This window comes from Emys orbicularis, chromosome 5 (genome assembly GCF_028017835.1).
Source record: "Emys orbicularis isolate rEmyOrb1 chromosome 5, rEmyOrb1.hap1, whole genome shotgun sequence".
In the NCBI taxonomy this organism is placed as follows: domain Eukaryota; kingdom Metazoa; phylum Chordata; order Testudines; family Emydidae; genus Emys; species Emys orbicularis.
The window spans coordinates 58269445-58297414 of record NC_088687.1 but is presented as its reverse complement, the minus strand read 5'-3'; the positions used below and the strand labels follow the sequence as shown (position 1 = coordinate 58297414).

Genomic DNA, 27970 nt, shown 5'->3' with positions numbered 1-27970 from the left:
TCATGAGCCATGGGAGTAAGGGGTAGGCTGGGTCCCCAAGGATAACTATTGGCATTTCAACATCCCCAATGGTAATTTTCTGGTCTGGGAAGAAAGTTCCTTCTTGCAGCTTTCCGAACAGCCCGGATTTCCGAAAGATATGAGCGTCATGCACCTTTCCCAACCATCCCACATTGATGTCAGTGAAATGGGCCTTGTGATCCACCAGTGCTTGCAACACCATTGAGAAGTATCCCTTGCAGTTTACATACTGGTTGGCAAGGTGGTCCGGTGCCAAGATAGGGATATGCGTTCCGTCTATCACCCCACCACAGTTAGGGAACCCCATTGCAGTAAAGCCATCCACTATGACCTGCACATTTCCCAGAGTTACTACCCTTCTTAGCTGAAGGGTATTGATTGCCCTGGCTACTTGGATCACAGCAGCCCCCATGGTAGATTTGCCCACTCCGAATTGATTAGTGACTGACCGGTAGCAGACAGGCATTGCAAGCTTCCACAGGGCTATCGCCACTCGCTTCTCAACTGTCAGGACAGCTCTCATTTTGGTATTCCTGCGCTTCAGGGTGAGGGAAAGCAACTCACAAAGTTCCATGAAAGTGGCCTTACTCATGCAAAAGTTTTGCAGCCACTGGGAATCATCCCATACCTGCAACACTATGCTGTACCACCAGTCAGTACTTGTTTGCCAGGCCCAGAATCGGCGTTCCACTGTATCAACATGCCCCAATGCCGCCAAGATATCCCAGTTGCCACATCCCATGCTTTCAGGAACGTCTGTGTCCATGTCCTCCTCATAATCTTCCTTGTGCTGGCGGCTCCTAGCTAGGCTCTGCACATACTGTAGGATAATGCGCGAGGTGTTTACAATGCTCACAAAAGCAGTGTGCGGCTGAGTGGGCTCCATGCTTGCCGTGCTATGGTGTCCACATGGATAACCCAGGAAAAAAGATGCGAAATGATTGTTTGCCATTGCTTTCAAGGAGGGAGGGTAGGGAGACTGATGACATGTACCCAAAACCATTCGCGACAATGTTTTTGCCCCATCAGGCATTGGGAGCTTAACCCGGAATTCCAATGGGCAGCGGGGTCTGTGGAATAGCTACCCACAGTGCACCACTCCATGAGTCGATGCTAGCCACGGTATTGAGGACACACTCTGCCGACCTAATGCACTTAGTGGGGTCATGCACGATTGACTATATAAAATCGGTTGCTGAAGATCGACTTCAATAAAATCGACCTAGTTTCATAGTGTAGACATGCCCTAAGCTACTGCAAGATTTTTGTTGCCTTCAGCGATTTGATGTGATCCATTGTGCCAACCTCCTTATGACCCACTTTTAGGTTGTGTCCCACTGTTTGAGAATTGTTGGCCTATTTTGTAAATTCATTTACATTTTAAATGGCTTTTTTCTTTATTTGTATACTTTGAAAATCTTTTTTTTTACAGAAAATGGAAATTTGCAAGCAAAAGTTATATCCTTTCATAACAAAAGAAGTTCAACTTTAAGGCTCTGTATCCTAAACCCCCTTCTGATGTGGTGCTTGTTTAAATATGTATTTTTTTCTTTCTGAATAATTCCTCATAATCTTACTTGTCATGACCAGGATTCAGTGTTTATTAAGTAACTTTCAAAAAGAGAATTTGATACCTAGAGACACACATTCTTTTTGGTCAGATGAATGCAATCTCTGAATTTCAGGTCTGGCATACATGTGATTTAGCGTAATTAGGCAATGATCTAAAAAATAGAACTGTGGGGGGAGTGAATGGTTTACCTTTCCTATAGAAACTTCTCTGTGCAGTTGTGTAATGTGAAAGGTTTTTCTTGAAAAGGTTAAAAAAAAGTTCTAATCAACTTCTGTACATTATGTAGAACTTCATTTTCTAAACTCTGCAAAAGAAAGTTTCATATTTAATGGGAAATCATGAATTATTCCATTTATTATCTACTTCCTCCTTTCAAAGACATGATCTGGATAAAAGGCGGGGTGAATAATTTCAAAAAATACAATACATTTTTAATGGGAAGGTGCAAACTACAGATTCTCATGACTATTAGCAAGTGTAGAGGAAACAGAATTTTACTTGCAAAAACTCATCAAACTCTTGCAAAGATAAAATACATGACACACTTTAATAAAAAAGAACACAGTGAGCTGAAGTTTTTCTTTTTTATGTGACTTGTTGTTTTTACTAAGTTTGGTCTTACGGTTTTCTAGAGCTTTTATTTCTCAGTAGGACAACAATATTTTCTGCTGAAGAAAACGTACAAGGTATACACAATTGAGTTCTATTTTTGAAACAGTGTGCAAAGGTAAAGCATAGATCTATAATGTACAAAAAAGAGCGTGAAGTATAAAAAGACAATTTAATTTGCTTTGAGACAATCAAGACTTTCTAATAATTCTCATAGTGATTTTGATTTGTATAAGACTCCTCTTTGTTTTCCCCTTCATTTAACTTCTGTCTTGTCTATAGGTCCTTAGACTGTGAGCATCTTGGGACAGGAACTGTCCCTTCTTGAATGGTGTGATCATACACAAATATAATATACTGCGGGGATAGGAATTGAATAGTAACTATGTGATAATAAATACTTAGCACTTATATAGTGCTTTCCATTTTCAGAGCATTTTACAAAAGTTAACTAATCCACAGCAACCCCTTGAGGAGGTGTAGTAGGTAAGTAACAGTATCATTAGTATGTTTTCATACATTTTATATTACCTTTCTGAAAGAGCTTACAGTCTAAGACAAAAGACAACAGATGGATACAGACAGATGGGGGAGTACAAGGAGACAGTGAGAAAATATGAGTATGATAGGTACTGTACAGTTTTACATATAGTGAAAGAAAAGAACAGGGAGGTTAAATGACTTGTCTCAAACCACACAAAATGTCAAAGATGTAGCTGAGATTAGAACCTGGAAGTTCCTGGCTCCCAGCCTTGTATTCAGTCCATTAGGTACAATATTAATTAACACAGAAGAATTAAGAAATCCTTAATTTTGGTAAGTGACGATCTATAACAGAGGTGGCCAAACTGTGGCTTGTGAGCTGCATGCAGCTCTGTTACAATTAAAGTGTGGCTCCCAGAGACCCCCCTCCCCGCCCCTTCTCTGCCTACCAGACTGAGATGGGGAGCTCGGGGCTTCTGCCCTGTGGCGGGCTGGTGGGGCTAGGGGCTTCTGCCGGAGATTACTGGTGCCTGCTGTGGGGGGGGGGGGACAATTTAAAGGTTTGACCCCCCCCCCAACAGCTTGAGTCATGCTCCCCGAGGCACACCCCCCTCTTTCCCTCAGCGGCCCCTCCCTTCAGCTCCCAGGTGTTAGCTCTGCATGGAGAGGCAGCGGCAAACAGCTGGGAGCTGCAGGGAGTGGCCTCTGCTTTAGCTCCTTGGGGAGAGGCAGCAGCAAAAGCAGTGGCTCTCCCTGCAGCTCCCAGCTGCTTGCCGCTGCCTCTATCCAAGGTGCAGCTCCCAGCTTGCTGGCTTCAGCAGCTGCCGTGCAGAGAGGGGCCCTGGCAGCACCATGTTACCAAGCTGAGCCAGCAAACTCTGGCAAAAACCTAACCTGGAAGAGCACATGACCCCATGTGTCCCCCTCCAACATTGTCTCTGGCTTCAGCCCTGAGCCCCAGCAAGCACACCCCGGCTCTCGAAGGGTCAGTAAGTTTGGCCACCCCTGATCTATAACAAAATTCGGATGCAACACCACAAGTTAGAATTAATTTTGATTAATGAACATCCCTGAATTCCAGGAAAATGAGAAAAAAATCATTACATTCTAAACGTAAGATACAGTGAATTCCTAATTACCATTTAAAAATCAACAAAGATCATAGAAAATCAACAAAAATCAACAAAGAGAATAACATTTTCTCTGACAGTGCCTGAAATATTCGCTAAAGATCACTGATACATGTTGCGGTGCATGAAGAATATTTTCCTATGCTTATCACTTTTATCTTTAATTGTTCTGCTTTTAGAGCATTTATATTTAGGGACAGAATATATCAAAAATACATTTCTAAATTTATATTTCCATTTACCTGTATTACTGATGTATTACTGATGATTTTTAATTATTACAGGAATTGTATTCATTTGAAAACATTTCTTCAGTATCATTCTTTGATGTTTATAATTGATTAACTTTTCTATTCTTGTAATGTTAAAGTGGCAGTGTGGCTTTAAATAAAAGGAAGAGAGGCAGATATATGTATTCATTAAAGAATTCTCACTGACACTCATATTTTTATGTTAGGATATTTCAAATTTTATATTTGAATTGCAACAAAACACAAAATAAATGACTTAATCCTCAACCTTGCTGACTAAAAATATCTGATTTGGAAGTTAATTATCTATTGCTACTTAATGGGATCTACTGTATTTTCTAGTCTGCTATTTAATGAGAATTAATATACTCTGCAATTTAAAGTATTACTATCCAGTAAGAATTTAATGAAAGGGAAATATTTTAAGCAGCCAGGATGAACGAGAATGACAGGGGAAAGGGTCTCTGGTATTAGTTAAATAACGCTGGGTCAGTTCCAGCCTCCAATGATAATATATGGGACAAACTGGCCCTTTAAGCCTCAATCCAGCAAAGCACTTAGGATGTGCTTAGTTTTAAGCATGTGGGCAGTCCCACTGAAGTCAGTGAGATTACACGCATGCTTGAAGTTAGGTACGTACCTAAGTGCTTTGCTGGATTGGGGCCTAAATGTTTGGTCCTGTGACTTGCAAGGGTATGTGTACATGGTCTTATACCAGTCTGACATGGCTTTAAGCATTACAGTCTGAGATATTTGTTGAATTGGTGAAATATTTCAGTTTTACATATGTATAGGCAGTCAAACTAAATCACTGCAATAATTCTACTTTTTGGTTAAGTATTTAGATAACTTTTTGTATCTTCAAGAATGCACAACAAAAAAGTGTACCTTTATTTTAGCAGCAATTCACTACCTTGTATTATGGAATTCTTCATTCTTAGGAAGAATTGTTTATAATTGACTTATAGGTATTATCCCTTTTGAGTCTTATGAGTGGAATCCCGAAGGTTTTAACAATGCATCATTTTTGATTCTATGAATTTTCCAAATAGCATTCTTTATTATTACTTAAGCTATATACTTCTAAAATGTTAATGGAGTGGTTCTGTTTTCACATCTTCTTTTTTATATGTATATATGTTTGTGTATATACTCAGACATACAGCCAATGCCTCATGCTTCATAAATCTCAAGTATAGCTAAGTATTGAAACATTTAGAGTCATTTGGGGATTTTTTTTAAACAATTTATTTTTAACAAGCAAAAATATCTTGATTTTTTTCAGGATTTTGGATATTAATCTGTATGATAACTTTATTGCCAGATGTTGACTTGCCTGCTAAAGAAAGAAACCCAGTTTTGGTGCGAAGAATATAATTAGGCTTGGAAGAATTCAGATTTATTTTTTTATAATTTTGATGGATAATATCAATTTTCATTTTATCTATTTAAATTTCTATAGGTGCAGGAAATTATGAAGGGGGGAATAATTATTTAATGATAGTAGATTTGAGATTCAAAAAGTTAGAGCTTTATAACCATTAAAACACAAATTGTCAACATCACATGTCAAAATATAAAAAAATAAATACCTTAAATTAAACTCAACAAGTTCAAAAGAGGCATTTTTTCTTTGCCTATCTGTAAATTTCAATTATTATTGATTGATAGAAATTTTATTTTGTCAGTTTCTGTGTGTATGGTGAAGTCAGCATAATTAATACACTGTGCAATAATGTTACATTATAATAATTATGCCTTTTTAGTAAACTGTATATTATCATTGCTTACTGCATCTAATCCTTTGTTTTACTAACTACAGTAGACTGTTTAGAAAAATTGCCAGCTGACATTTTCTTGTGGTTTTTTTTATTAAATACCAAAGACCTAGAGATATGAAGCCTGACATGGAAACGCTATCAAATGAGAATGGTAGTATTTTTCACCCACTTTGCTGAGGTGTAATTGACTACCCAAGGTGTGAGCTGTGGGGAGTCAGGACCATTAAAAGTATCTCTGCCACAGTATATTTTTTAATGTGATTATTTTAATACAAGTATAATTCTTTTGGCCTCTTAAAATGCAAACGGTAAAATAAATCAAAAATAGGTTAACAAATGTGAAACGGTCTAATTTACATCATCTACTGCAAGGAAATTTGAAAGTTAAAGCAAAAAATCTGGGATTATATTGAACTGAATTCAGGGCATTATTTAATTTTTTTTAAGAGTACAATAGAATAACAAGAGAAATACCATGATTTGGGCAATTTACTACAAGTTTCCTTGAGTTTTTAATATTGGTGCAACTTAATAACCTCATTTTATACTGGTTCAGGCAGATCAGAAAAGGCTTGTGGGTTTAAGCCAGATCTTCTGCATCACATGAGCTTTACACAAGCATTTCTTTAGGTAGCTTTTAAATTTTTTATTTTTTTTATACAGAGACAAAGGTATAAATAGCTATACATTGTAAGAAAGTTAAAATGATTATAACATTAAATGTAAATCTGAAATCTTGCTAAAATACCTTGTGTTTTAAAAGTAGCAGCGCCTTTTAAGTTTACATATCCGGGTTTTTTGTAGCTGCTACCATATGTGTGATAATATAAGGTGCATGAAAATTACCTTATATAATTTTTTTTGTTAATGCAAAATAAACAGCTATTACAGAGTAATCTCCTAATTTTCAGAAGTCACTGGTAGCTTCTGAAGATGCTCAACACTTTGAAAATCAAACCATGAGATACTATATTTCAATAACTGCTAGAGCAGGCTAAGGGCAAAATTCCCAATCAGATCTACCCGCTGGATCTCAATCCCAATATTTTCCTTATCCTACATAAATGGACAATCCATTGACATCATCAGGCTTCCATCAGTGGGAGATCGAAGCATGTATGGTCAGATAAAGGGTAGACTCAGAATTGTATGGATTTATGTTAAGAATTCTGCCCTTAATCTGTTGAACTTTATATACTGAGAAACAAAATAAACTACATTGTCTGAAAATAAAAGCATTGTTTGGAAATTGCTTTTAAAATGCTCATCTATATTCTAAATTTATTAAAAACAATTTTTCAGTTCATGATTTTAAAAATGCTTTCTGAAATCTTGTTTAGGTTTTTTTCTAGGTGATCACTCGCCAGGAAAGCAAAACCCCATGTTTATCTTCATATTACAGTCTTTGCAATTAAACATAGTTTGTGAATCATCTGATTAAAAAATAATGCATGCTTATACTGTGCTAAGTCCACATGGTATTATAGCTTGCCCAACAGTGCATGCAGTATTTGCAGGTTTTGACGGTCATTCTGTTTGTGTGACATTGAGAACGGTGGTCAAATTCACAATTAGTGTATGAAGTGCAGCTCTACTGACTTCATTAGAGTTGTTCCGATTTATCCCAACAGTGTATTTGACCCAACATTTGCACTTTTCTTTTGTTCTGAAGTACTATGTTGTTGCAGTGGAAGTTGCTTGTTTAACATGATCTGACTGCAGTTTTGCTAGATTTCCAGTAGATGCCCCCAGAGACCATTCAACCTATTGAAAAATTGTTATTACAGTTAGAATCAAAGTTCATTTTTTTTCCTACTTGACTCTCAGTGAGTCTTGAAGTGTCCTAAATGTTGACAGGAAGCCTCAAACCAGAATGGATAGAATGTAGACAAATAAGTTTTATAGTTAAATAATAACATCTTACTATGCAGTAAGATTCACTAGGATCAACATAAATTTATTAAAAAAAAAAAAAAAGCAGAATCATCAGGTAAAAGTTCACAAGTAGTTTTAAAAAATCACTGAACTATGTGTTGGATATTTTATGCAATTGATAACGAATTGTCAATTATTGAAAACATGATCAATTTGATTTAGTATCTCTGTTTATTCCTGTGCACTACATAATGTTATAATGAAATATATGCTGGAATATAAACAATAATGTTGGTAGGGATCGTTAATTCATCTTAAAATGTAATCAGAAGATTACCTCCCTTGTCTCCACTACATCCATGTTAAAAAGTAACATGCTTTACTACAGTGTTTGGGGAAAAGAACACTGGCATTTTCAACAGGAATCATGTTGATAATTGAAACAATTTCAGTATAATTGTCAGATGATCCCTTAGATTACATTAGTAACATTTATCCCAACAATGTGAATTTAAGATCATTATAACTCATGCATGATCCGTTTATAAATGCTTTACAGTAATTTAAAGGGGCAAAAGTATTATGCTGCTCCATACAGTACTTTCTATCCTTTAAGTGTAACTTTTTGTCATATAAACTAGTGTTATTTTTTATTATACTGTAGTTGAAATGTTATTACTGTAGGTAGGCTTGTTATTGGTACAATATACAGTTATACAATTATCTTCCCCTGAGAAGAACTATATATTAAGTACAGTGAGGTCACTCCAGCTGTAATTTAGTTTTTTTCTTTTAGTTAATTGGCATAGCCTTTTGATAGAAAATTGGTGACGCAAATTGTAGTTACACCACTGACTTCATCCTCCATGTAAATGTATTAGTTTGCAAATGATACTGCTCATTTGAGAAAATGTGCTTTGACCTTAAGTAAAATGTATTTGTCTAAAGAGATTAGCATACTTGGCTGGGGCAATTTTATGCTACTCTATAAATACTGGTATCATGTTCAAATAATTATGATGGAACCTACAATTGAACTGAATAATGTTTTGACTAGTTACAAATATATTTTATATATTTTCTAAAATGATGGCTAGTTATTTTATCTCTACTTCCAAAATGACTTTTAACATTCACTTCTCTTTCCCTCCCCCCACTGCTTTCACTACGCTCAATTATACTAATTTAGAGTTCGCTGTTATTCCCACTGAAGTCAGTGGGATTTCCTCCCACCCCCCAATTACTCTCCACAACCACAGGTGAATTACAGTGGGGATCCTGGGCCAGGGCCACGCACTGCCACCCGCCCCCCAGCACCAGCCAGGGTCACAGACCGTGTGCCATCTACCCCAGCACCCGCAGCACCCCCTGGGCCACCCCACCCCCCAAGGAACCCAAGATTTAGTCAGGGGTATATAGTACAAGTCATGCATAGGTCATGGGCCGTGAATTTTTGTTTACTGCCCGTGATGTGTCCGTGACTTTTACTAAAAATATCCATGACTAAAACGTAGCCATAATCATGAGTTTTGGAAGAAGGCTATAAAAGTTGCCAATCCTGAATAGGGAAATGGCTAGAAAGAAGAGTTGTTCCTAGGCTAGAATTATTCTTATTCTGATTTGTTAAATGTAAATGTTAAATTTGGCAGTAAAAAAGATAATCTTTTAATGGGAAAAATTGTTTGGGAATATCAGTGGCATAATACAAAATCTGGAGGTTTGTCATTTTAGTGGGATAGAGAGGGAATTTTTACCCAACACTAGGGGCCCAGTCCTGCAAACCATTATTTCTGAGTTTAATCCTTAGTGATGCAAGCAATCCCATTGGCTTCAAAGGTTTTTAGTATTGGGCTCTAGATTGTTTCATGCCACTTGAAAGAAGTATTTGGATTATGTCCATAAATAATGTCTCAAAAGATGTATTACCTCTTGAAAATATTTAATTATGCATCTCTTTTTTAATATGTATATCTTACCCATGTTTATCAGTGGAATAACTTTGATATAAATTCTTCATTGTATCTCTGTGGACATGTCATTTGCTTTTAAAATTAGGCAAAAACTATGAAATTTCTGTATCACTAAACTAGTCCCAGATGATTCTGTTTCTAACAAATACCAATCCACCATTACCTCCAGCAAAACTATTTAACATGTACATTGTTTTGACATGTAGTATGTGCTTATTTTTTTCCTGATCACTCTTTTTAAGCTAACTAAGAACTTATGGTGTTTCAGTGAACTAATGTCAGCACCTCCTTTTTTTTCTATGTAGATTAACTCATTTGACTGTCCTGACTGATTTCAGTTGAAGAACACTAGTATATTTGTAATGCAGTTCCAATAAAAGTACTTATAGATTACCACTATTGCTATATTCTGTTCTATAGTATAGGATCTAGTTAAAAACCATTTTGTAAAAAACCCTACAATTATAAGTGGTTCAAATATCACTTCTCCTTTGTTGGCTTCTGAAGTCTACATTTGAAAACCATTGTAGTATCTTTTAATTATGTGTGTGTGGGAGGATTGTAGAGAACATAATACAGATTTAAAGGACTAAAATCAGTATTTCTTATTCCCAGTTACAGGAATTCATACAAGAAGAACATCTGCATAGACATGCTGCGACAGGGTTATCACAAGTCCTTCTCTGAGCTCTTCACTCTGATACAGAAGTGGAATGCCTTGAGGGAGGCTGCAGGGCCTGGGTCAGCCATATGGCAGCAGAAGTCCCTGGAGGAGCAGCCTGATAAGCTGGATCAGCTTCACCATTTCCTGACCAGGGCTGAGGCAGCCCAACGAGCAGGTAAATGGGGGAACTGTGGGTAACAGAACAGCAGGAGCTGAGTGCCTGAGGGAAGAGTCTAAATTGTTTCATGTATGAATTTGAAACATTACTGCATCTTAGCACATTTCAGCCTTAGTCATCTAAGCTGTATTTATAGACTAAATGATAGGTAACTCTGAATTTCGACACCACGGATACAGTGAGAGGTTCTGTGAAATAAACTGGGAAAGAGCATCTAGAGTGTATTATGTCACTAGAAATCTTGAGATATATTTACAGCCTTGATAACATCTTAGTTATAACCCAGTTCATAGTTTCTTTATTTTTTTGTTTTATCTATTGATTTTAACAGCTATTTTTGTACTTTACTAGAGAAATATAACTTTTAAAACATTCTTTTACACTATCAATATTTTATAAATCTGATATTTTAAAACATAGATGCTGCTCAATATGGTTGAATTTGTAACTGAAAAATTAAAAATGGATTGCAAATATGTCAAGTACAACATGATACACTGAAGTGACACTTTATTTGTGAATTAAAAGGTGTTTGTGAAGCCATAACTCTGAATTACTGTATATTTTTGCTGATGCCTAAAAATAAATTTACTAAGCTATTCTATTTATAATATTCTTTTACTGTAAATACTAGATCATGCAATAAGTGTTTTTTTTCTTATGTTTCAGAATAATAATAGGAGTTGAGGTAGATGAATTTCTACAGGAACCCTGTTATATAAGATTTCCATTACACTCCACTAATTTCAGTTTATATTTTTGATCATTTAGGGTAGGAAAACTTAAAACAAGGTTTCTAAGGTTTTGACAAGGAACATTCTTCATCTCAACTTTTTAGACAGGGCAAACTTTTTTTTTTTTTTTTAAGGAGCAACAGAAGCCTTCTCATTATACTCCTAAGGGGGAAGTGTCACTTCTCCTCCCTCTTCTACTACCATCACTCTGCATCATCATCTGAGTAGGAGGTTTGACATTCTAGTCAAGAGCTGTAGACCATCCTTCTCTCTTTTTTGGATGCTGCCTTTTCCATTTTTCTCTGGCATGGTTTTAGGATTACTTCATATTGATGGATATTAGAAATTACCAAAGCCTGCTCTATTTGATTCTAATCCTTTCCCCGAACTTTGACCTTCAGAGAGCTTATTTTCATATAGCGATTCATCTAGTCTACAGAAAATCCCTCTCTGTTTTATAGTGGGACATGACCACTGTCAATACAGGATTCTACTTTCTGACCTGTCTGCAGCCCTGAGAGTATTCCCAAAAGGCTTGTCAGTGGTAGCAGCCTATCTGAGACAGGAGGGAATACACGTGTACCCATATATGGACAAGTGGCTTCTGAGAGGGAAATCCCACAGGAAGTATCCAGTCTCTTATCCACAGTCCTCAACCTGTTCCACTCCTTAAGATTGAGAATGAATTTCAAGCCATCTCTCACTCCTTCTCAGGCCATCGAATAAAGGTGTTTTTCTGGATTCCAAGTTGGTAAAGGCATTCCTCTCTCTAGAAACGATTTCAGACTATCACATAAGAGAAGGCAGAATCCTGCAACAGTAACAATCTGGCTCAAACTAATATATCACATGGTATCATGCACTTATGTGATACCTCTTGCCAAATGTCACCTTTCCAAATCTGGCTGAGATCTGTTTACCAACCCAGACATCATATAGACACTCACCTCTCAGACTCAGCTCCTGTATTATCTTCCCTGGATAGATGGACAAGCCCAAAGAGCTGCAAAGGTGTCCAATTTGTACCCCATCTCTCATGATGACACTGATTACAGATGTCTCCACAGCAGGTTGGAGGCCCAATCTAAAGCACCTACAAATTCAAGGCATTTGGTTCTGGAAAAGGTTGTTGCTCCATGTCAGTGTGCTGGAACTCCAGACAATTTGACTGGCCTGCAGAGGCTTCCTATTGATCCTGAAAAGAATCAAAGTGCAGATACTGGCAGACAACAGCACTGAAACATATTCTATCAAGAGGCAGTGGGTGCCTGTCAAGAAGCAACCGAAAATGGTGCCATCTTGATGGGATAACTCCCATAGCCCTTCATCTACCAGGAACAAACAACTATCTTGTGGATTACCTCAGCAGACGCGTACTCTGCCAACCACGAGTGGTTGCTGAAGTATTCTATTCTCAAGCCTGTATTCCACAGATGAGGCTCCCTTGTGACAGGCCTGTTTGCCACCAGCGAGAACAAATGCACCCTTTTCTGCTCCAGAACAGTGCCAGCCCAGGGTCTCTCTAGGATGCTTTTCTCATCCCTTGGTCTCAAGACAGCCTCTCGTCAACTGAACTCCCTACCACCATTGTAGAATGGATCAAAGAGCTCACTAGGAGTTGGGGCCCATTTATTTGTGTTGTTTTAGCCATTTCTTCATCCACCCACTAGCTATGCTGTCAGTGGCACATTTATCTCCTCAATTTAGCTAGCAACCAACCTCAAGAAGGAGGACAGCTGTCCTCTCCCTGGGTTGGTAGTCTGACACCTTAATAGCATAGTTGAACCTACTGAAGAATACACTCCGCTATCCTCGCTGTCAGACAAGCCAGGGTCACTGCTGCGCCACTTTCAGGTGTTGAGGTAGGATTTTGCAGCAGAGAAGAAAGCACTACAGATGGAAAATCAGAGACAGTGGCCAAAAATATTCGACGAGGCAATCTTGAAAGCAAATATTTCCAAGGAAGACTGGAGTCTTATAGATAACGGTAATGAGGATTATAAAAACTTCACTGATAAGTTGAGGCAATGCGTGAAATTAGCTGAGAAAGACCGAAAAGAGTGAAGGGAAGAATCTTGAAAGAAATGCGGAACTTGCTAGAGAAGTGGAGGAATATGAAATGAAATGATGGTGACAAACTTGAGTACTCCCTCCTCTGCAAATTGATAAGAAGAAGACTACAGGAGGACTTTGAGAAGTACCGAAATGAAAGGCTCTTAAAGACGGCTGAAGATCGCAGAATCCTCAAAAAATGCAAAAGGAAATTGACACTGTACAGGTCAACATTAATGGTGCTGAAGAACAGGGACAGAAAACCAGTAATTGACAGAATAGGGATGGAAGCGGTCTGCAAAGATTTCTACACCAAACTGTTCGCATCTCAGATAAATGTCCCAGTACCAACACTTCAACAGACCAACAAGCATGTACTTCCAGCCCTCGTCAGCCAAGTTCAACATGCAGTTCACCAAATGAAGGAAGGAAAAGCCCCAGGTAAAGATGGACTGACAATCGAAATGATAAGAGCTGGAGGCCAAGACCTCTGGGAAACCCTTACCTGGAAATGCAGAAGATACCATCTAGCTGGGAGGAGTCCAACACCATTCTGCTGTACAAGAAGGGTGTGTCATAACTATAAAGGGAAGGGTAACAGCTCTCCTGTGTACAGTACTAAAATCCCTCCTGGCCAGAGACTCCAAAATCCTTTTACCTGTAAAGGGTTAAGAAGCTTGGGTATCCTGGCTGACACCTGACCCAAAGGGCCAATAAGGGGACAAGATACTTTCAAATCTTGGGGGGGGGGGAAAGTTTTTTGTGTGTGCTCTTTGTTTGAAGGGGTTGTTGGCTCTTGGGACTGAGAGGGACCAGACATCAATCCAGGTTCTCCCCATCTTTCTAAACAAGTCTCTCTTATTTTCAAAATTGTAAGTAAAAGCCAGGCAAGGCGTCTTAGATTTACTTTGTTTTCTCAACTTGTAAATGTACCTTTTACTAGAGTGTTTATCTTTGTTTGCTATACTTTGAACCTAAGACAGAGGGGGGTCCTTTGAGCTCTTTAAGTTTGAGTACCCTGTAAAGTTATTTTCCATACTGATTTTACAGAGATGATTTTTACCTTTTTCTTTAATTAAAAGCCTTCTTTTTAAGAACCTGATTGATTTCTCCTTGTTTTAAGATCCAAGGGGGTTTGGATCTGTATTCACCAGGAGTTGGTGAAAGGAAGGAGGGGGGAAGGGTCAATTTCTCCTTGTTTAAGATCCAAGGAGTTTGGATCTGTATTCACCAGGGAATTGGTGAAAGGTTTTCTAAAAGCTTCCCAGGGTAGGGAATGGTGGCAGCGGACCAGAACTAAGCTGGTAGTTAGCTTAGAAGTCCTCATGCAGGCCCCTACATTTGTACCCTAAAGTTCAAAGTGGGGATACAGCCTTGACAGGGTGATCGTCCAGTATGCCTGCTCTCACATGTCTACAAGCTGTTCACCAAAATAGTAACAAACCGATTCTCAGAGTCTGGACAAGAAGCAGCCGAGAGAGCAGGCAGGTTTTCGAAGGAATATGCACAATGGACCATATTTTCACTATAAACCAGCTATTGGAACGCTCAAGGGAATACAAATTCCCTCTATGTATTGCCTTCGTCAACTATGAAAAAGCGTTCAACAGCGTAGAGATCAATGCAGTGTTGAAAGCTCTTGCAGAGCAGGGCATTGACACAAACTATATCAAACTATTAAAGGAAGCAAATTCTGACTGTGCTACAGATATAACTTTATTTGATACTCCCCTTCGCATCCCAGTTAAGAAAGGTGTGAAACAAGGAGACAAGGTTTCACCGAAACTCTTCACAGCCTGCCTCGAAATGGTAATGAGGCGGATGAATTGGAAGGGTGGAATCAGCATCAACGGAGAGCAGTTAAACCATCTCAGATTCATGGATGATAGTGTGTTGATCACCGAAAATATTATCAAACTACAGAAAATGGTGCGAGAACTCAACACAAAAAGCAGCCACGTCATATTGAAAATTTACTGCTCCAAAATGAAATTAATGCAGTCTGATACCTTGCCAAAAGCCCAAATAACAATCAAGGGAGAAAATAGAAGAAGTTGAGCAATATGTCTATTTGGGCCAAGAAATTAACATGCGCCACGATCAGGATGGTGAACTCTTGCAAAGAAAGAAAGCAGGTTGGTACACATTCAGTTCTATCAAGGATGTCCTCCAAGGAAAAATCAACAAGGCAACATGCACCAGCCTCTTCAACTCAACAGTACTGCCAGCAATGTTGTACGGCAGCGAAACATGGGCACTGACAAAGACAGAGGAGCAGCAACTGTCGGTCATGGAGAAGGTGATGGAAAGAAGAACTCTGGGAATTTCCATCTGCGACCGAGTCCCCAATGAAGTGATCAGACAGCAGAGTGGCGTGCAGGATGTCATTGTTGAGAGCAGGCATAATAAAATGCAATGGGCCAGGCATATAGCGAGGCTCACTGATAATCGATGGACTGCAGCTGTCACCAAGTGGTACCCATGGCAACTGAAATGACCACTCAGCCGACCTCCAAAAAGATGGGAAGATTTTATCGTGAAAAGACATGGTCACACATGGAGAAGGAAGGCCAGGGTACAAGAAGAGTGGAAGATGTGTTGTGATTGGCGCAATCTAACGAGGGCTAAAGGACTGATCTATCAAGGTGGTGATCAAGGTGGTCTCAAGATCTTCTCTGTGCTTTTTCTCCCATCCCCCTGATACCTAAAGTCATAAGAAAAACCAAGGAAGATGTGGCTACAGTGATACTTATAGCCCTTTGCTGAGCCAGACAGCATTAGTGCACAGCCTTACTGCATCTGTCCATACAGCTACTGATCTTTTGCTCCAGTTTGCCAGAATTGAGGACAAATTCTTTACCTAGATCCCATCGCTGTTTTGACCTGACTACTTGGAAGTTGTCTAGCTGAGCACATCACACAAGATAGCTCCACAGAAGCTTAAGATGAGATTTTTCTTCTTGGCTTCATAACAAAGTCTTAACTAGAGCTTGGTGGGAACTGGATTTTTCATTTTATGGGAAAATTCAATATTTCAATTTTTTTCCATTTCAAAATGTAATTTTTTTTTCAAAATTTCCCACAAAACAATATTCCAGAAAAAAAATAGTTTCAGGTTAATCAAAATGTTTTGTTCCTATTTTAACTTTTTAAAAATTTAGATTAAAACTATTGAAAGAGAGTCATTTTGCAATGAAAAATGTAAACATTCTGTTCCAAAAGGTTGACTCTATTGAAATACTTCCTTCAAATTTTCTTTCAAGAAAATAACTAATTAAAATAGACATGTTTCTGTGAAATGTTTTGCTTTCGACAAATCAGCCTTTTCAAATCAGAAAACTTCCAACCAGTTGTAATCTCAGCCCATTGCAAAATTATTTCCCCAAGATTCTTGTTTATATCCTCCATCTTGAACTGGCTTCTAGCAGGTCTGTCAGAGTACATATAGCTGCCATTTCAACTTGCCACCCTCCTTTTCAAACATACAGTGTTCACTGATTCCATTGTTTGACAGTTTTTAAAAGTTATGGTTCATGTTTATCACCCTATGCAGAAGCCTCCCACATCCTAAGACCTAAATGTAATTCTTCTAGGCCTTATGGGACCCTCCATCTGAACCCTTATCCAAGTGTTTTCTTCACTATCTCTCATTCAAAACCATGCATCCGATGAAGTGGGCATTCACCCACGAAAGCTTATGCTCCAATACATCTGTTAGTCTTAAGGTGCCACAGGACTCTCTGTTGCTTCATTCAAAACCATTATCTTTATTGAAAGAGTGGTTTCACAATTGCATATCCAACTCTTTCAACCTTCTCCTTTCCATCCATGTGGTATCTCGCTACTTGGCCAGTACTATCATGACCCATTTGATAAGTGTTTTTGGAAGAGAAAGGATAATATTGTATTAGTTTTCTATTCTAGTATAAACAATAAAACATTTAATATATATTTTATTTCCTGATGGCAGGAACACATTTTACAAAAATAGGGTGGATCAGTCATTATACCCCTCTATGGGAGATTTTATATCATTGTTACCTAATTTCTAATATTTTTTCCTCATGGGAAAAGTTGTAAAAGTTCACTCTGACTAAATCAGCTGTCATTTGTTATTGTCAAAATAATTTCAGTACATTCCTAGATTTGAAAATCCAAGCTTTTTAATCTAGAAGAAAATAAGGCTTTTGAAAGTCCATCTTTGTTGGATGTGCTTTCTTGTGACGCCAACACCCTCTGATCAGCTTCTGTCCAAGACAGTTATACAGAAATGGTTGTCTTTGTGCATTTCTCATTGTTATTCACTGGCAGGATAGTCACTGGAGGGTCACATTAAAGTTCATTCAATCAAAGATACGGCAGTAACAATAGTCAGCCTCGGGTCAGTTCCATCTCTTGAGATTTGTAGGGCAGCTACCTGAAGTTATTTGCATAATTTTACGTAATATTACTGCCTTGAAATTTGTAACAAAGAGAGTTTAAAGGCAACCTATCTATATCTAGGGCTCTTTGCCCAATTGACAGTTCAGCTCGCCTTCGCCTTTTCCCATTTTTGTCTTTCTGGTAGTACCCTTTTTGTCTATGCATATTATGTATCTTGTGGTACGTTTCAGGGTTTTTTTACTTTGATATAATTAGTATATAATGTGTAGTGTTATATTCTTATACTTAAAAACCTATTAATAGCCAGTATTTTTGTGTGTGTGACTATTACTACTATTTCAAGGTGACCTCTGCTTGTTTCCTTTTCTAGAATGATCTTCAGAAGCCATCTGGAAAGCAGTGCCCACTGGGACACACAAATGCCCTCATGTGGTAGCAAATAGTTAGTGCCTGATTATAACATGACTGTGTGGCCCCAACCACTTGAGTTGCTTCCTTTCAAAGGCCAGTTGTAGGGATCTTCTATGCCCCGAGCCATTCTGAGAGATTTTGAGCCAAAATGCCATTAATTTCTAGTGTGTTGTATAGTTAGCCCCTCCTCCCTGAGGTCCCTCTCCCCCCCTAAAGGGACCAGTCACTCTGTGACTATGGTATATATATACCTGCTGCTTGTTCTCATTGTGCTTGAGTAGAGGGCCTACACATATTGAGCCTGCAATCACAGGCTCTGGAAATCCATGCCTTCTTCACTAAAGAGGCTTATAAGTCCAGTCCCTGGATCCAATATCAATTGATCTGCCTGTTCCTATGAATAGAGATCGCAGGTTACCTTCAGCTTCAAAGCCAGGCAAGTTGAGGATGACCCCTGGCCAAGTTTGTGCCAGACAGAGGTCCAGGGCTCTAGTACCAATGTCTTCTACAGGCAGTAAGGTCTCGTTGGCATCAAGAACATCAGCTCAAAGAAGTGAGCCATCCAGGGCCAATTTTACTGGTGCCAAGGCCAAATTCAGCTTCTAGGGGTCCCTTCATGGGTGGCAGGAATGTCTTAGGTATCTAAAACCCAGCTACAAAGCAGATACCTATTGATGTGTTGGAGCAGGGGATTCCCTTGGGAACGGAGAAATTCATTTCATTGAAGCAAGCCAATGTGAGTACTCCCTTGGTGTCAAGTAAGGTAGTGTCAAAACATGAGGCTGTCAATACAGAGTCCTCAGGCACCATGAGCTCAGCCTGAAGCAGGTCCTCTTTTCAAGGATTCTTTGGTTTCTCTCTCAGCTGCCTTCCACAAATGCAAGAGAAAGAGAAGTGCTGACGGGCTGTGACAGGATTGGGTCTCACCACCGTGGCGCCTCCCGCTGGTTGCTCTGGGAATTAGCTCCGTCCTCTGCGGGGTGCCCTCTGCCGGTGGTGTCCCGTCCGTTCTCTGCTCCTGTTGGTGTCTGGACCTGCGTTGCTCCCCGCTCGGCGGCATCCTCTTCAGGACACTGCCCTCCAGCAGTGCCCACTGCTCTGGTCTCAACCCCTTCCAGGGGTGTGGAGTTATCAGCAGCCCTCCGTCTGCACCTGTTCTAGTGGCCGTCTGCAGCCTCAAAGTCTAGTCCCTTTGTCACAGGGGCCAACCACAGCCTGTATCAGGCCATGCTCCTCCTCAGCCAGATGTAGTACAAGGGGGAAGGGGGGGACCCATGCCCACCCGCTACTCTGGGTCCCAACCCAGGGACCCTCTAGCGGCAGCCTCCCTGCCCTCCTCCTCTCCCCTTGTCAGACTTTGTCCCTGGGCCGCTTCCCCTTCGGCCCCGTGCACCCGCTCAGCCCCTTTGTAGCAAGGCCTGCAGCCTGGGGTTTTCCTTGGCTGGAGCTCCCCAGCTCCTTCTGCCCTTCCCCAGCACTGCTTTGTCCAAGGTGCTCATCTCCTGCTCCAGAGACAGACCTTCCCCCATGAAGGTCTGGGACAGACTGCCTGCTCCTCTCCTAGGCAGCCTTTATATAGGGCTTAGTCTAGCCCTGATTGGCTGGCTCTAATCTCAGCCCTGATTGGCTCTCAGTAGGCCCTTCTCTAATTGGCTGCTGGCCTGCGCAGCCACTCTGGCCTACTCTAGCCCTCTCTCTCATGGCAGCCGCCCCACCACATGGGCCTTCAGTACCAGACTTCTCAACAGTGTCCCTGAAGAGGATGAGGTCCAGGAACCATAAAGCTTAAGTTGCCTGCCATGGCACCACCAGTGCCAATGGCTTCAGCTTTATCAATGTTCCTGACACTTAAGATTCCTGGTTCCTTCCCTCCATCTGTGTTTTTCAAGGACCTTTATCACCATGATCAAAGTAAATTGTCTTATTCTTGAGTGTGCACTTTTCTGGGGAAGATTGAGCCCAGTCCCATTGGATCTGGACATTGTAGTGGAGTCTTAATCAGGGCCTCCATTCTGTGGATTTTTCAGGTTGGCTGTGAAGCTGACATCTCAAACAGGGAGTGCCTCAATGCCCTCGTAGTCTTGTTCTCTTGGGTTCTAAACGGAACTCTTTCTCAGTTTCTTCAGCCTCTTGGCTGAAGTCTGAAGTCTTGGCTTTTGGAAGTCTGGATGTCATAAAGGTCAGCAATAAAACCTACTACTCTTCCTCATCCATCTGATTCTCCCAGCACACCTAGGATGTTTGTTTTCCCCGCCTCCAGACCAATGCTAGTATTTGCAGCATTATCCTTTCCATTTGTCAGTATTCTAGTCTGCCTGTTTGAGGAAAGGAAGGGGAGGAAGATTTGTAACAACCCCTCTTCTGATCAGCAAGAACGGTTTTGCTACTATTGTATTTAGATGGAATATATGGGCTCAAAGTATCAAAGATGTTAACAAGACCCTGTCATAGTCCAGTATTAAACAGTGTTAAATAAGTGTAGTGTATGGTATGCAAAGACCTCAGCCTGCTTAGTACCATGGCAAAGACACCATTAAACATCATTTTAACTGTTTATTAAACATAAAGAAAAGAAGGCAAAACAGTTAAAGTATTTGAAATATAACATTTTAACACATCCATAGTTCCCTTTCCCTTTAGCCTGGAGAGAGTTTTTAGAAGGAAAAACACTCTTGTTTAACAGTCTGTTAGATGATATTAACAATGGTAGTAATTGTTCTTATGGGGAAAAGGGAAGAAATTAGTTGAGCTGGACTGAAGCTGGCGTCGCTGCTGCTGTTAAAGTCTGATCCTGTTTCTTGGAAGACAAAACAAAATACACACAAAAGGGGAGAGAAAAGAACAGCAAAGATAGAAAATACAGTTTCTGGTTTTGACTCTCACTGGTAGCCTCATTGCTGGAGAAGCACAGGCACAGCACATAGTCTTATCAGCCACTCTGAGACTTGGAAAACTTGTACCAGCATTGTGCTGTTTAGGACATTGCTTCCAGATGCTGCTTCCTGGTCATAGGCTTTCATCAGTCTTGCAAAATATACAGTCTTGGCCAGCTAAGCCAGACTCTTATTAGACAGAAGGAAAGAGGAGAGGGATAGGAAAGAGAAGAAATAAAGTGGGGAAGGAAAAGGACACATGGTGTGGGGAGAGGATATATGCAAATTCACACATCCCAGGTGGTGGTTGGGATTCAACTGCAAAAAGAACAGGAGTACTTGTGGCACCTTAGAGACTAACAAATTTATTAGAGCATAAGCTTTCGTGGGCTATAGCCCACTTCTTCGGATGCATATGGGATTCAACTGAAGTCAGTAGATGTGGCAATGACATCTGGGTCCCATTCTATGGGCCAATCTGTTGAAGATATTTCTCAGGATCAGGATGACAAAGGCCTGGGGTCCCAAGAGATGGTTTGAGTAGAGCTATGATAGTGAAGATCTCTCTAGTAGGCCACTTTTCCCCTAAATTCTGTTTTTTTAAGGACCCCAAAAGAGAGTGCTGGGTGGAATAGCTCATTCTTTCATTATTTTTCCGCCAATTAACCCTCGTTTCTGACCCACCAATTTTGGTTCACTGATTTTTGGTCTCTCACTGTCTTGTTTACCAGGTATGATCTTAACACAATTCTTGAATTATATCAGTAGGCCTTTTTGTGTGGACTAATTCAGTCTTTCTATCTCCATTTTGTACCTTTTCCCATCAAAATTTGTGATCGTAGGTTATTGTGACTTTTTATAAACTTTACTCAATTTTTACAATTGAGCTCACAATTAGGGTAAATTTGAAGGCCCAGTTATCACAATGCTACTTCTTCAACTTTCTCTGAGGATTCAGGCCCTTCATCTCATTCATCACTAGACTATTTAAGACAGTTCCAGAAGTCGGTAGGACATAAGACAGAGGCGCTGGCATTGGAAATATCAGCAGTCCATGAAAAGACTCTCATGGCTATTCAACATTCTAGAGCCTAACAGAAAGAAACTCACTTGCCCCATTACTGTTAGACTGCTGGACCCTGTTAAGAACATCCTCAATCCCAAGCACATCTGAGAAGGCAGAATAACCTTCCTCAGGTGTCATAGCAAGGCGTCCTGTACTTCCTAACCTACTATACTCCTGACTCATGGGTAGTCTGTTACCAATGAAAGGGTGAGATATTCCAACACAGGTCAGACCTTCCTATTAGATAAGCATGGCAAAAAAATTACATTTTGGGAAGGAAAGTGTACTTTCTGTATGGCCAGTTATAAAGCCAGGCATCAGTTTCATCTTTGGGAGCAAATGCTCCCCATAAATGACCACCTTCCTGAGGAGCAGAAAAAGTCAGAAAATTTGCTGGTGATTGAGGAACATGAAGTGACCAAGAACATTCTTTGAGGTGGTTTATGAGGCTTAAGACATTCTGGCTCAGATGTTTCTTTCGGGTAGTACTCCTTGCTTATATCATTGAACCTTTCTCCTAAAGCTCAGGCCTGTACTGAAAATTTGTATTGAGGGTGAGGTGCTTTTTCAGCCTCAGGAGAGAATGAAAGACATCAAGTTCACCACAAGATTACTGAAACTCCTTCAGTAATGTCAGATGAGGAGCACCTCAACATTCCTGTTGTGTTATCAAAAATCTTCCTTGCCATCCTTAGCTTTCAGCCTCAATATCAGAAGAGGCAGAGAAATGGAAAATATCTAACAAAGACAGCTGCTTCATATTCTGCTGTTTGTCTTTCTCAGAAAAAAGAATGCAAATTTGATACATTGGCTGAAAACCCAAAGCCAGTTTTAACTTCTGATTTCTTCTCTTTACCTCTCCCTCTGATATGCACTGTTTGGGCACTTGTTTGATACATTTTGTTGTGGCTTGGGTGGATTTACTATGGATTCTTGGGTACTCAACATCTTTCAGTTTTGATAGGTGGTCCAATTCCACTCCAGGGTTCCTCACAAAGTAGTATAGGCACCATGCTAAGTAATCATTTTTTTCTCCTTTGTGACACTGCCCCCATGTAATCACATTTTAAGAGTTGTATGCCTGGCCATGCAACTTTTTTGACTTTTAGGGTGTGTGCACACTTTCTTTGAGCCCAACATTCTGCTAACTGATGGTATGAACATCTCATCCCTTATAACTGCCTGTTGACTCTTCTCTACTTCCAGAGGCTTTAGCATTTGAACTCTGTGCAGCAAGAGAAAGGGTCAGTGTAGCTCTTTGGAAACAACACATTCAAATTTCAGAGAACAAAAGTTACTTTGATAACCCCTTTTCATCTTAAAATGTCATAGTTTAGACGTTTACTGTGTGTTGTGGATTTTCAGATCATGGCTTGATGAAATATCTTCTTCCTGGGTGCATATAAATATTTACTGTTAATTAAAATATCCCCCACTTACTTGTGCATCCATTTTCAAATGAGTTTGTGGTATTTACACATGAAACCTTGGAGCCATATTGAAGATACTGAGATCTGGGAGTAATTTTGGGGTTTCTCTATTTTAGTGTTTTTAAGGAGATTGCCAAGGACACCCAGATTTTGGGATGGATGATACTTCATTTAGCATAGTAGAAATCTAAATATATATCATGTATATTGTGACGGGGCAAGGCCAGATGGCTATAGCAAAGTAGTGGGAGACAGATATATTAGCCACAGGCTAAACAAATCCCTGTTACCAGGATAAGCAAATGGCAGCTGCTCCAGGTCATTTAAGACACCTGGGGCCAATTAAGATCTTTCCAGAAGGCAGGGAAGACAGCGGTTGATTGGGACACCTTAAGCCAATCAGGGTCTGGCTGAAACTAGTTAAAAGCCTCCCAGTTAGTCAGGTGGGGGTGTGTGTCAGGAACTGTGGGAGGAAGCCGCGCTGTTGGAGAAACTGAGCAGTGCAAACTGTATCAGACAAAGGAAGGGGGCCCTGAGGTAAGGGTGAAGTAGATATTGAGGTAGTGGGGGCTGATGTGGGGAAGTGGCCTAGGGAATTGTACGCATCCTGTTTCCAAAAAGTCAGCTACCATAGCTGCTACTATTAGGGTCCCTGGGCTGGAGCCCAGAGTAGAGGGCGGGCCCGGGCTCCCCCTCCCCTCCCCGATTAATCACTGAGACTGGGAGACAACAGAGATTGTGCGAGGGAGGGTAGCTTCTCCTCACCTCCCTTGCTGGCTTATGATGAAAATGGCTCAGTAGGCTGTGACCCTTGCCTCTAGAGAGAGAAGGGCTACGTGGAGGGTCACAGTGAGCCTCTGAGGCTAGTGAAATCTGACAGGAAGCGCGGGACCCATGGAGACAAGATCAGAGCTTTGTCACAATATGTAGGATCTAGAAACCCCATTATAGACCATTTTTGTTGTTCATGAATCATGTTAATTATAGAACACAGCCAACAATAACCTTAATCTAAAATGCACCATTTTGAGAATTCTGATGAAAGTTTAAATAATATTTTAGAATCACAGAAATAAAGAGCTGGAAGGGACCTCAAGAGGTCATGAAGCCCTGCACTGAGACAGGACCAAGTAAATCTAGACCATCCCTGATGGGTGTTTGTCCAACTGGTTCTTAAAAACCTCCAGTAATGGGGATCCCACAACCTACTTTGGAAGTGTATTCCAGAGTTTTACTACCCTTATAGTTAAAAAGTTTTTCCTAATATTTAACCTAGAACTCCATTGCAGCAGATTGAGCCGATTACTTCTTGTACTACTTTCAATGGACATAGAGAACAATTCATCATAGTCCTCTTTATAACAACCGTTAACAAACTTGAAGACCATTATTAGTCCCTTCTCAGTCTTCTTTTCTTAAGACTAAACATGCCCTGTTTTCATAGGTGGGATTTTCTAAACCCTTTATTATATTTGTTGCTCTCCTCTGCACTCTCTCCCATTTGTCCACAGCTTTCCTAAAGTGTGACACCCAGAACTAGACACAGTGCTCGAGCTGAGGCCTCATCATTGCTGAGTAGAGCAGGACAATTACCTCCCATATGACACTCTTGTTAATTACCCCAGAATGATATTAGCTGTTTTTGCAACAGCATCGCACTGTTGACTCGTATTCAATTTCTGATCCACTACAAACCTTGATCTTTTTCAGTAATATTACCACCTAGTCAGTTATTCCCCATTTTCAGTTGTGCATCTGATTTTTCCTTCCTAAGTGTAGTACTTTCTTTATTGAATTTTACCTTGTTGTTTTCAGACAAATTTGTCAAGGTCATTTTGAATTCTAATCCTGGCCTCCAAAGTGCTTGCAACTCATCCTAGCTTGGACTCATCCACAGATTTTATAATCATACTCTCCACTCTGTTGTCCCAGTCATTAATGAAAATACTGAACAGTACCTGACCCTACCAGACCCTACTAAATGCACCCTCCCAGTTTGACAGTGAACCATTGATAACTACTCTTTGAGTACAATCAGCTGTGCACCTAGCTTACAGCAATTCCATGTAGATCACATTTCCCTAGTTTGCTTATGAAAGTGTCATGTGGAACAATGTCAAAAGTCTCATTAAAATAAAGATATATTAAGTCTACTGTTTCACCCCATTCACTAGGCCAGTAACTCTGACAAAGAAGGAAATTAGGTTGTTTAATAATTTGTTTCAGTATCTTTTGTAATTACAAACTGTTCCAAGTGGCATGTAATATGGGCCTGGGCGTTGTAGCGGATCACAGATTGGATATTTGCCAACAATGCAATGCAGTTGCAAAGAAAGCTAATATAATTCTGGTGTGTATTAATAGGACTGTTGTATGTAAGATATAGGAGATAATTGTTTCACTTTACTTGGAATTAGTGAGGCCCCAGCTGGAGTACTGAGTCCAGTTTTGGGGCACCACACTTTAAAAAAGAATGTGGACAAATTGCAGAGAGTCCAGAGAAGAATAACAAAAATGATAAAAGGTTTAGAAAAGGTTAAAAAAGGTTAAAAAAACTGGGCATATTTAGGCTTGAGAAAAAAAGGCTGAGGGAGGGACCTGATAACAGTCTTCAAATATGTTAAGGGCTTTTATAAAGAGGATGATGATCCATGTCCACTGAAAATAGAATAAGAAGTAATGGGTTTAATCTGCAATAAGGGAGATTTAGGTTAGATATTAGGAAAAACTTTCTAACTAAAAGGATAGTTATGTATTGGAATAGATTACCAAGGGAGGTTGTGGAATCCCCATCATTGGAGGTTTTCAAGAACAGGTTAGAGAAAGACCTGTCCCAGCACAGGGGGATGGACTAGATGACTTCTTGAGTTGCCTTGTAGCCCTAAAACTAATATATATATATATATCTGTTGACATTTGTGTGCATATCACCTAGGAAGTGTTACTAAATTTACTTGTAATATTTAGGCTAACCACTCATCACACATTGTTTGCTGTTCATCTAGTCAAAGCATCAGCTTTTGCTGGTATCAAGCATTAAATTCAGTCTTGCATTATGAAATTTGAATATCTGTGTCTTGGAGCAGTCTTGCAACATTGCATATTTTAGTACATATATCAGTATCTCCTACATAAAAGATCGCAATAAGACTTTTATACCACACAACGTATGATCATTGGGCAGAAAAAATAGTGGCCACTTTAGATTGCTTTTTATCACAGTTTTCTCTAATCTATGGTGCCAGTTAAGTGAATTATTATAACTTAACCATTTCCAGCTGAAATAACTAAAATCTTTATCAATTACATGAAGGTTAATAGTTGTTTATTTGGGAATAGAAGAAAATGCTGAACACTGGAACTGAATTTGCATCACATTATTGAGACAAAAATTAGAGTAAAATTTTCATTGAGGAAACAAAATGATTGGGAATGATAGCACAACAATGGGCACAGGAAGCTTATTTGTGGTAACCAAAAAGCAAATGAATCTGTCAGAAGAGTAAAACAGAGTAGCAATGAGTTACAAGTGCTGAAAAGATAATTCAGAGACGTAGAATTTTTTGGCCTGAAGAAAATAACACAGAAGATTCTTCAAATGAAAATTCTCTGTATTTTAAAGGAAGCTGATTATGGAATCTTAAAAATGATAGAAAGTGTGGAATGTAAGAATGGATGTGCGAAACCTGAACAATTAAGATAACTCTGAGAAAACAAACAGGAATGGAGAAGGCAAAAGTTGAATTAACAAGAGGACAGAATTGTTTAACAACAAAGGAAGTAAGTTTAGTTGTCAAAAGAAAAATAAAGGGGCAGGAAGAGTGGAAGAAAAGAGTTCAGATTGGCTTCAGAAAACAAACAGGGAAAAGTCTGCTCACATTACTCAAATTGGCCAGGATCAGATCAAAAATGAGAGACGTTAAAGCACTAGTTAAATGTGTCAAGGATGGCAAGAAAGATGAAGGGGTATGTGATATTTGGAAAAGTCAGAACAGGGAATAGCACACATGAACAGAATACAGAGACTTCTGTTATATGCCACTTGCTGCAGTGCTTCATCAAGGTTAACTTGAGGTGATAAAGAAATTAATCCTGTCAGAAGATAGTACAAGGCACTCAGAATACTTCATATTAGAAAATATGTAATTCAAGTTTTGATTTTGAAATGAAAGATGTAAAAATGGGGAGGCTGTGGAAAAAATCTCTCTTCCTGGTTAGAACTGAAGCAAGGAGCTGTACATTTTGTACAGAACGCTCTTCAGAGTAATTACTGATAACTTTTTGTTCAGACAACCGAAGTGACTGACATGAAAGTTATCATTTGCAATCCATATAGTAGTTCTTTACAGAGGTTTGACTTTTTTGTCCATCCCCCCCCAAATCTTCTTTAGAAAAATATACATTAAGGCTTGAGTTTCCCTGTTAGATCAGCTATTATGAAGGCTTCAACATAGAATTTAAAAATGTTTTGTTGTGGTATTCTGAT

The 27970-nt window shown here is 39.6% G+C and overlaps 1 protein-coding gene across 1 annotated transcript in view; it reads left to right on the top strand.

Annotated features, from left to right (window-relative positions):
- Positions 1 to 27970, top strand: part of TTC29 (tetratricopeptide repeat domain 29) — a 201379-nt gene that overhangs the window by 19933 nt on the left and 153476 nt on the right. Inside the window, exon 3 of the mRNA XM_065405709.1 lies at positions 10309 to 10532. Coding sequence (XP_065261781.1) covers positions 10309 to 10532 — 224 coding nt within the window. The remainder of the gene's footprint in view (positions 1 to 10308; positions 10533 to 27970) is intronic.